This window comes from Papilio machaon, chromosome 10 (genome assembly GCF_912999745.1).
Source record: "Papilio machaon chromosome 10, ilPapMach1.1, whole genome shotgun sequence".
Classification (NCBI taxonomy): domain Eukaryota; kingdom Metazoa; phylum Arthropoda; class Insecta; order Lepidoptera; family Papilionidae; genus Papilio; species Papilio machaon.
In genome coordinates this window covers 6696342-6707923 of record NC_059995.1, presented here as the reverse complement: position 1 = coordinate 6707923, position 11582 = coordinate 6696342, and the positions used below count along the sequence as shown (strand labels likewise).

The window sequence follows — 11582 nt, the reverse complement described above, 5'->3', positions numbered from 1 at the left end:
TTTTTTATTACATTTTTCAGCATAATATTCAAAGACATTAATGTTATAAGTGGAGCTAAAATTGGTTAATCGATTAAATTATTCCGTATAGCTTAATTAGATAATCACAATTATCTCAAACAATCAAAATAATTCCTTCTCCATGCTTAGCTCCCATGGCTAGTGTAATGAAGACATACTGCGAGGTGCCACGCCTCCTCTAAACAGGTAATTGAGACATTATAGTTACTCTCGGGCATAGCTTGCGCTCCATCGGCGATCCGGAGATAGTACCCGATACATCGGGCCCCGGGTATTTCAAAATGGACGCTAATGCAGACCAAAGATATCTCATAGATTTATTTTAATATGATAAACTATCTCACAATTATGTATTTGATAATATAACTAATATAGCATAACATTTATAAGATACTAGCTATCGCCCGTGACTCCGTCCGCGCAGAATTAAAAAAACTTAATAAGTAGCCTATGTGTTCTATGTGTCCTCAGACTATGCTCTAATTTTCTCCAAATTTCATCAAGATCCGTGAAGCCGTTCCGAAGATACCTTCAAACCAACAGCCATCCATCCATCCATCCATACATCCACACATCCGCATTTACAACATTAGTAAGTTGGTGTTTTCTTAAATGAGGATTTAAGCTATTAAAGTGTATATGATACTGGCCGTATACAAACCTAACGATTGTCGACCACTGACCTCTTTGTTCCACTGGACAGGCTATTATCCGTGGTATTTTGTTCCTAGTTGATTTTCGCCATGTTGGCGCTGTCGGTAATGGTTGAAAGCGGTATTTGAAATTCGAACTAAAAATATACAAAGAATTAGCCGGAAGTAACAGCAACTGGCGCTTTTATGTCAGAATAAATCAAAAGCTATTATTCCCAAGGAGAGATCTATCCAGCGGTTATTTATAAAGAATTAGACTGTCAACATGACTGTCAAATAAAAAGTAAATCTTTTTAATTTGACATTATAAAAAGTTTTCTGAAGACCCTCGGAGTGTAAAACCGCTAGACATTATTAATATAAGAAATATTTTAAAGGTATAAGTTGAAGCAAGCATGGATAATTCTGATACGGGTATATTTGGTGATACGGTAATAGACGGTATATGGTTTAGAGCGAAAAATGATACTGGTTTTCCAACTCCGGGCCAGTATAATCCAATTTATATTCTAACCGGTGTTTTTGGTGGGCTTTTCATTATATTACCATTACTCGTACGGAAATCTCCTAATAAAGTGTAAGAAAATTTCATGAAAACTTTATCATAGGAACTCAATCCTACTATTACTATAAAATCAAAACTTTAGATGGATGTTTGTTGGAAGGTATCTGCAGAACGGCTCAATGGATTTCCATGAAGTGACTGGCTCAAATGTACCATGATAACAAATTCGTATTATTTGACTAATATTATGATTGCGAACGTTTAAATGGATAGATGAATGGATGGATTGAGGGATAGATAGCAGTTTGTAAGAAAGTATCTCCAAAACGGCTCAACGAATCTCGTTAAAATTTGACACAGATGTAGAGCATAGTTTGGAAGAACACATACGATACTAATTAAGTTTTTTTTATTCCGCGCGAACGAAGTCATTGTCAAAACCTTATTATTTTATAATCCTGCTTATTCTACTATAATCTATTTGATGTTGATTTGTATTTTCAGAATTATCAGATGCAGTATTATGCTGTCAATATTCTGCATATGGATCTTGTAAGTTTTAATTTCATAGTTTTCTTCACTCATTAAAAAAGCGTAAACCGTTTCACTTATCTTCCATTTATGATAACAAAGGAACTGTATTCCATACATGAAACCCACGTTTTTACGGTGAATGTAAACACCGTGATGCATCCTGCATCTTGCGAAATAATTCAAGGAGTGTTTGACACACAACCAATTGTTTGTTGAAATAAAACCAATCGGGACCGGCGTAGTATTAAGACCTTGTCACTTAACTTACGGTAGACTTACTCTCGTATATTTCGGATTTGTATGAGGTGATGATCTCAGCTTATATATTATTTCAGCTGGGTAACCGTTTACATAGGACAGATGAATCCTATCATGGGTCCACGGATGCATAACACTACTGTTGCTTGGATTGCTCATGCAAAGGTTATAATATTCTGTTTCTTTTATAATCTCGTTCTTAATTACAAAACTTTGTCACAAGAGCTAAGTTAAAATAAATAAAAAAAAGTCGGAGTCTAGATCCATACAGTCTTTAGTTACTTGGAATCATACATCCATTCATCCAAACTTATTTTATAATATTAGTAAAATTTCGGGGTTGCAAAAATTGTTTTTTAAGATTATTGTTACAATTACAGGGAAATCCATTAAAAGCTTCCGACTTAAAGGATGAGGAGGTTTCGGATTACTAGTAATCCTTGTAAACTACTAATGACAGGTGAGATTTGCTTTTTACACTACTACTAATTTTAGTAATCTCTTAGTGGTTAAATTTATTACTAAGCACTTTAAAAGAAGAGGGTTTTGAATAGAAAGGAAAATGGAAAGAAAACTACGTCTTTCTGAACTCATAATCGTTTAATAATCATTAAATAACTTTTGGTGTAGATTTTGTATAAGAAATCTTAATTTTTTTTACTTACAGGTGACAGGATGATCTCAAAATAGTTGTCGCTTTTATTATTAACTAAACATAATTTCAATAAAACTCTTCTTTAAAAAGTTACTTGACAATTTAATTTAACAATCGTGACTCAAAGATTTAGTTTAAAATTTACAAAGATACATTTGAACATTAGATCCTTCATTGGATTCTGTAAGCCTGTACAATAATATAAAGACTTCCATAACATAAAACAATACTGTTCTTCGTAGTAACTCTTCAGCATAGCAACATTGTATCAAACATCTGTGTAAGAACGTAATAATTAATACCTATCTCTGTATTTTACAGAAGAATAAGAGCCATGTCAATATTGATGTTAATACATGTTTCAGGACAGTGGAAACACAAAAACAATACCTATCAAGCACACTTAACACATTAGACTTGTACCATTTGCTTACCCCAAGTGGCACAAACACAAAGCAATCAAAGTATCCGAATGGAATTGTAATGGCGCGCGCCCAACAGCACCCCCACAACATAGCAGAGGATATCGCTAAAGATCAAAATAACATTTGTACCGAAATCATTTATCAGCGCTGATTCTGTTTCCATTTGGCGTCCCCGCGCCGTCCCGCGCCCCTCGCCCCAGCTTGTTAGCTCGCGAATATAAGCCTATTACTCCTTTAGACATAGAATAGCGATTTCTGTCTTTCACCAAAATTATCAAAGGTTTTAACTATATCTTTTTTTAGTTCTTCACTAACTTAAATCACTATTAATAATTGCCTTAATACGTATTAAACGATTTGCATACTTTAAACTGCATTCAATAAAAAAATGTTGATCAAAAACTAAAAGAAAACATGTAATTTTTTTGTCACTTCTGGTGCCACTTTGTTATGTTTTAAGTTTCTTTAAATCACATTTGTAGTAAGTAAGATGTACTTAAGTGACATAGGCTGGTGGAGAATTAAAAAGAAAATAGTACTATAAATATTAAAATCGCTATCGCTTATGATAGAGTTTCAGCCTCACCCCATCGGACGGCAGACTAATGTGTTCCCGGGGAATAGCTTCTTTGTGGGGAGATCGTCATTAATACTTGTTGGTGACGACGAGACGTTTACATTAACATTTTATACTTGTATTAAACCTCGACGATTGTTATGAATACACAAACAGATTTCAATGATGCACAGCGCAGTTTTAATGTCGAAAAAATTAAACAAAAGTAGAAATTCAATAGAACCACATGTCAAATTTTATGTTTTATGTTTCCGTATATATGGTATACAAGTTTTTTTAGTAAATTTAAGTACGTAGTTTCTGATTTATGAGATAAGAATGGTTTGACACGATAAATCAAAAATGGTTAGGCAATTATCAGTACTTTCTTGTGCTTGTGAAGGTATTTTTATGTTTCTTTAACACTATATTTTTATTTTTAGGTGTTGAAACTGATATACTAAGCTACTATCGTGATTTGATACACGTTGCAATATCTTTTCGTGAAAATAACAAAACACAAAGTTGCAATCAACTATCGCAATTCCCAAAATCCTCGAAAATCCCCATTGCAACCGGTCATCCCCGTGCGTAACTCAATTGACGCGTCGGCTGTTTGCCGATCTATTTTTTTCTGCCCCTCAGCCAAATTCGCGCCATATTGCGACGCTCCCCATCTAAATGATAATTCGAGGGCCCTTCTTACAATAAAAATTATTGCGGCCAGTTTATTTTATTACACTTTGTATTGTATTCAAATACCCGCGAAAAGACAACACTTGTTTAACATTTAACAAATACCATATTAAAGCAAAATAAACCTTATTCCGAGTGCCACAAGATAAGTAAGAAATTTTTCGGCTTACTCATTTTTTTATTACCCCTTTTTTCGATCGGTTGTTTTCTTCTTATAGCTAGTGATTTCTACGTCTTTACCCCATCGGCCAATTCCTTTTCCGATTACGGACAGAGGTTGGCAAATCCTTGGTGAATTTGCTAAGGATTTACATGTTTACAACTATGTTTCAAAAACAGTTTATATGGAAAGAAATATGTTAGATCAGGGTTTCCTTTACTTATTTAATTGGGGAAGGAAACCTAACTTTCATCTCACCCAAAATTACTTTAATAAACAACAAAATTGTCAATTAGAAGATTTTGGTTACAATGATTTAAAAAAAAAATATTGTAACATACTGTAACACTGGTTCTAGAGTTGCCATGTTAGTTTAAAAATCAAATGACATTAATCTATTTAAATAAATCAATATAAAATCGAGCGATGACGAGTAACTTTGCTGGCAGATACTCATTTGGCATTTACACAAAGCGACGTAATAGTCATCAACCGCAAGACAAAGCTAGCCACCCCATCGCTATCTCCCTTTCAGATCGCAATCAGTGCCGCCATGTTTGACGCCATTATGAATCAAATTCCCGCCTTTTTACTTTTTTCCCATTCGCTAGGCACAAGCGTCAGATCTCACAGCCGATAACTTCTTTATTATCCTGGATGATTTTTTAATCTACGTTCGCACTCGGGTTTCACATTAGCGAATGCATTGTGTGTTGCATTAAAATAGAAAATTGTACTTTTTTCAAAGAACAATTCGAATTTACTAGTGTACTTGAAGTTCATAGAAACATTTGTTAACACTAATCTCTTTTTAATTCTAACTTAGCTAACAATGCTAAATACTGCTGGATTGTTTCGAATCGTACGTAACTAGTCACATAAATGAACATTACCATTATAACTGGCTATAGGAAGGTAATTAAAATGAGAGAGATGACCTTAATCGTGAGATCTATTCGGTGTACACAAAGGACGTTGCTTATGGCAAAGCTAATATTTTCCACCACCTTTTGATAGATTAGGTGTTAAATAAACAATTGCCACTTGTTCACTCGAACACAAACATTTAAAACAAAAGACAATCGTAAATATATTTGCTCGAAAACAACTCCCTTGATTATAAATAAACTAAGACGATGTATGCGTACACAATAATGTGTTGCGAATTTTAAAACAAAATAACTCTGTCCGGAAAACTTATGTAATACCGAAGCCGCAGTCCGTGGAGAAAATTGGTATAAAAAGAAAACAAAAGAGTCGGCGACGCAAGTTTCCGAAGTTAGCTCCTAAGTAGATTTTCCAATTTGAAACTCGTTACAAGAGATGGCGGGTACACTTTGATCTTTTTCACTTGAACTCGACACACGATTTATTGGCAAACTTCTACTGCAACTGGAGAATGAAAAATGTTTGATATTTCAGCATTCGCAATAGCTTTTTAATGAATAGAATAACGATGTTATGCAATAAAGCTTCTAGCTCTGTCGGCATTTAAGTTATTGACAACCACCCTCTTCTTATTCAGATTTCATACCCGACTCATCATCATGATTTCAGTCGGTGTTCGACTACTGTTAGACTCATCTATTCCTGATTATTTACCCTCAATTGTTTCCATCACAAAGGTGGGTAAAACAATAGAAAACGTCTAGCTTATGCAGGTGTCAAATTACAATACATTACGGTACAATAATACCATAAAATTTCATCGTTTTACTCCACATTTGTCTACTTTGACTTCATTTTATATCACTCTTGATTTTGCTACATTAATATCGACTTTGCAGTGTAAACACGTTGCCAAGTTAATTATTTGAGCAGCACTAGCGCCGTAATGGCGTCACTTCCGGTGCGGCCGCCATTAATGGCCATTTCCTGTTAACTTCCTGTCGCCGCTAGCGCCACACTGCGGGCTTTTCAAGTGACTTTCGACATCATATTAGGTCCTACATATGAAATTGGCGTTTTGTATGGGAGGAACAAAAAGTCGAATATTTTTTAACATAATATATTTAATTAATCAAAGTATGAACCATTATTTTCTATGCACTTTTGCCATCTCATAGGTAGTTCATTGATCCCTTTACTAAAAAAACCAGTCGGACGGGAATCAATAAAATCTTTGAAGACGATTTGGACTGCCCCATCGGAGTTGAATTTTTTCCCTTGCAAGAAGTTATCCAAATTTCGAAAAAAATGGTAATCTGTTGGAGCAAGGTCCGGGGAGTACGGAGGATGTCTTAGACTTTCCAATTGAAGCTTCTTCTAATTTAGTAGCCGTCTGTTGCGCAGTGTGTGGTCTAGCGTTGTCGTGAAGCAGCAGTGGCGTGGAGCGATTGACCAGCCTAGGTTGTTTAGCCGCTAGCTTTTCCATCATGGTTTGCAATTGCTGACAATAGACATCAGCCGTAATAGTCTGGCCAGATTTGAGAAAACTGTAATGAACAATACCGGCACTAGTCCACCAAACGCTTACAAGTAACTTTTTTGGGGTTAATTTTCGCTTGGGGCAGGATTTGGCTGGCTGGCCAGGATCCAACCATTGCGCTGAGCGCTTCCGATTATCGTAAAGAACCCATTTTTCATCACAGGTAATGATTCGGTTTAAAATACCTTCATTATTGTGCCGGTTTAGTAATGTAACGCAACAGTCGACGCGCGTTTGCCGGTTTGCTTCAGTCAATTCGTGAGGTACCCACCTTTCAAGCTTTTTAATCTTCCCAATTTGCTTCAAGTGAATTAAAACAGTTTTATCACTAACATCGCAGCCTGCAGCTAACTCGGACGTGGTTTGCGATGGATCCGCTTCCACAATAGCCTTCAACTCTTCATTATCAACTTGAGTCTCAGGCCGTCCACGGGGCTTGTTCTGCAGATCGAAATTTCCAGAACGAAAACGTTGGAACAAAAAACGAACTGTGTTTTCTTTTGCAACACGACCGCCATACACATCATTCACCCTTCGAGTCGTTTCCGCAGCACTAGTGCCACGGCGGAACTCGTACTCGTAAATAATGCGATATTTTAAGTTTTCCATTTTGTAAAATGGCGCAAACAGAAAAAAACAGAAGAAAAAAATCAAATGAATGACGGCCATCGAACCACAAATACATGAGTCTATAGCTGTACAAATTTGAATTTGGAATTCCTTACCAAAGAGGAGAAATTCGTGATTAAAGTGGCCAGTACGAAAAACGCCAATTTCATATGTAAGGACCTAATATTTATTTTATCTTCTTCCAAATATTATAAATGTTTAGATGGATGGATGTTTGTTTGAAGGTATCTCCTGAACGCCTCATCGCAACTGGATGAAATTTGGCATGGATAGAACACAAAGTCTGGAAGAACATATAAGCTATTAATTAAGTTTTTTATATTTTCGCGAGGACGGAGTCGCGAGCGAGTTAGTTAGCGAGAAAGCTATCTTACAAACAGCGCACATAATTGAAGTCCCATCCAAAACAATTTGATAAATTATAGGTACTTAACAAATGTTTTAATTGAACTGTAGTTAATTTACGACTTATTCTACGTATAACATTTACGTAAATACATAAATAACAAAGTATTTCTTTATTTATTGAATAAGGTACCTACATGAAAACTGTGACAATGAATTGAAATCCTGCTGACTATAAAAAGAGCTCAGTTAGAATTTACCTTAAACCACACTTGTTAACCTATTTGCTTTCATTACATTTTTTGAGAACATATGAATTTGTATCCACTCGACAGTGGCTAAAGTGAGTTCCGGGCGACTTCCTGACATCCTGACTTAATGGTTCGCGGTACAATGTCATAGCAAACACCGCTAAGTGGCGGAAGCGACCTCTACCGTGCTAAGTAACGAATACACTCAACTAGGTAACATAATACAGATCGAATAAAATAGATCATAAACAGGATGAATGTTTTCATATTATTTTACAGCATGTTAATCTTACTAATATTATAAATGCGAATATTTAGATGTATTGATGTTTGTTTAAAGGTATCTCCGGAACGGCTGCACTGATCTTGATGAAATTTGGCACAAATTGTAGACCATAGTCTGGAAGAAGACATAAGCGATTTTATTAAGTTTTTTTTTTACTACGGGCGGACGGTGGCGTGGGCAATAGCTAGTACGTAATAAAAATGTAGACAATGAATGAAAAGATTGCTGAAATATCAAGACAAATTCGAACGTGGTTGTCTAATGTAGAATCAATACACAAGCATATTATTAATTATTAACTCTTATATATTTTATCTTATTTATTGTGAAAGCTCTGTTATAATTTAAATATTGAACATTGTAAAAATATGAAAAGCGAGCTTCGATGGCTTCGCGGCTCAATGGCGCGCTGCATCGCTCGCAGCGCAGCGGAATTTTAAAAAGATCTTCTAATATTTTGTTACAACCTTAGCTTCCTTGTTTAACAGTTATTAGTATTTTTTAATGTTGTTATTCCTTAACACAGCGCTTTGGAAACAACGATAGTTATTTTAATATCTCTAATATTGTTCAGTCCTATAAACAATAGTTTTATGCGGTTTACGCAACTATTTCTAATTTAGATACAAGGTGAAGAACCAAATAGTTAGTCTGTTTTTAACATGAAATTTGATATCTAAATTTGGAATTCAGAATTCAGAATTTTATTTAAAAATAATTACAATTTCTACTTCCTCACATTTATATAAAAAGTATGTAAGTGAAAAATATTCGTTTATCTTTAAATCTAATTTGTGCATTACAATCTTTAGTTGATATTCATTATCCAAATAAATACATTTAAAACTGTACATAAAATTTTGCAACAGCTGAAAATTAGTCAATAAGCTTTGAATGATAATTGTATCCAATTGAAAAACAATTATGTTCTAGTACAGAACACGAGCGCCACCAAATATTTTTACCACCTAATTATTGCCGATTGAAAATATAAATGTTCTGTAAGCGATGCAACGACAGCCCTCATTATCGCGCTCGCAGTTTAAACTCAATGATGTTAAATGAGCCAAACCACAAAATGCGAATATGGCGCTGGCCGCTTCACCATTATATTGATTTCGACGCCATTAAAACGAACCGGAAATTAAAAAGAAATAAAAACATATTGCCTTCCCGCGCGCACCGAACTTCACCCAATTTGTACATGTTCCGTTTTCGAACGACGACGGCGCCATTTTCATCAAAACAGAAACGTCACAATTGACGTTTGTACTTTTTAAATTCTATACTCTATGGTAAATGAGTTTATAGTTTAAATCATGTTGAAACTTTTTGGTTATAATGCTTGATATTATTCGTAATATAGGGTAGGTAGATTTTATTTGGCGTGCCATTATTGTCAGCATGATATGATTATTATATTATTGGGCGATAAACGGGCATAAAAAAGATATATCGCGCCGGGGCAATCATCTCGAGCGAAGATTACGATGTTATTACACTGTTTCGTGTGGATTTATCGGAACGAGCCGCTCTAATTAGGTTTGTGAAGCGTACACGGGGAGTACATTAATCATCGGCTTAGAAATTAGACGCCGGCATTAGTTGCTAGTTGCCACTATATTACATTAAAACATTACTTTTGTATTAGCCATAAAATCAAAACGAGATGTGTTTATAATTTTTTTTACTAATTCAACAAGATGAACTATCATCGTTAATTAAGCTGATAATTTAATTTGAAAAAAATAATTCTTCACTAATAAAGATTCATGAACTTCACAGCACTTTATTTGAATTTGATATGAAACTACCTGACCTTAACATGTCACGTTTTAAAATATAATCCCAAATTATGAACCGCATTGAGAAGAAAAAGTAAACTCAATTTCATATTCCTGATAAATAATAGTTTCTGACCTTTGTTTATTTTCCTAGTCACCGGCGTGTTACGAGTCAATACCTCGCATGTCGCATGTCACATGTGTGGTGACATGCGACAACACAATTCAATATTGTCACGTAATATTGTTATCCGAAATGTTTTCTTTTTATTGGAGTAATAATAGTTCAGTAGTCTACTTTATACGTTAGCTGACGATCGAAGAATCAAATTGGCAGCTTAACCGCTTACTCAATATTCATCTTACTCTCTTACTAATATTATAAATGCAAAGTTTTGCATAGATGGATGGATAGATGAATGGATAGATGTTAGTTTGAAGGTATGTCCAGAATGGCTGCATGCATCTCGTTGATATTTGGCATAGATGTAGAACATAGTCTGGAAGAACGCATAGGCTACTAATTAAGCTTTTTTTAATTCCGCGAAAACAGAGTCACGGGTGATAACTAAGATAAAGGAAGTTGTATTTATCTGATAAGAGGAATGCATAGTAGATTTCAACTAAAAATACTCAACTCTTTTGCAACGAGCAAATTGCTTTAGCTATACAAATGACTTTTCCACCGGTAACAGGATCGTCCACCAATAAATTGGCGGCAAAATGTGACAGCTTGGAGTACTACATGAAAAACACATTAGACAGCGTAATGGCATTAATGGACGACAAATATTTGCATTGACTCCAATTGATAACGCTCAAGTGCTGAGCCCGGCTTTAGATATAAACTTATTTATTGCGCGCTTTTTTCCATTAAGTACTTAACTTCAATATATGTAATTATGACTTCACCATAGTGACTTTCGATGATATTGGTCACAGCAGTAACGAAACATACACTTATTTAATTTTCACGAAGACTAAAATAGAATGGTTTAGATAAATATCTACTCGATAATTATAAATATTGGGTAGAGTTTGAGATATTTATGATAATATGTAATGAATTATGGGTTTTAATTGTTGATCTTTTACAAGAATAAAATTTATATTCATCTTTAACAAGTTATAACTTTTTTATACGATCGTGAAAGTTTTACCTACTGCCATCTATCATCCAGTAGCAAATATAGAAACATAACGGAAAGCTATCTGATACTAGATGTCGCTGTTTTCAGTTTTAGTTCGATGTTCAAAAATGTTAATTTTTTACTATAGATGGCGTTTATCCCACTAAAGTTAAGTGCAATGACTCAATGACAGCTAAGTTCATACTTGTTCGACAAGTGTTCGTTTTTTTTACCAGATGCATGCAAACGTAGCTCGATTGAAGTT

General features: G+C 34.7%; 1 protein-coding gene across 1 annotated transcript; it reads left to right on the top strand.

Annotated features, from left to right (window-relative positions):
• The first annotated feature begins 1018 nt into the window (after positions 1–1018).
• LOC106718195 (V-type proton ATPase subunit e 2-like) lies at positions 1019–2432 on the top strand. Its single transcript, XM_014512205.2, has 4 exons — positions 1019–1251; positions 1684–1731; positions 2049–2136; positions 2352–2432. Exons 1-4 carry the CDS (start codon positions 1070–1072, stop codon positions 2403–2405), a joined length of 372 nt encoding a protein of 123 aa, XP_014367691.1. The 5' UTR covers positions 1019–1069; the 3' UTR covers positions 2406–2432.
• The last annotated feature ends 9150 nt before the right edge of the window (positions 2433–11582 follow it).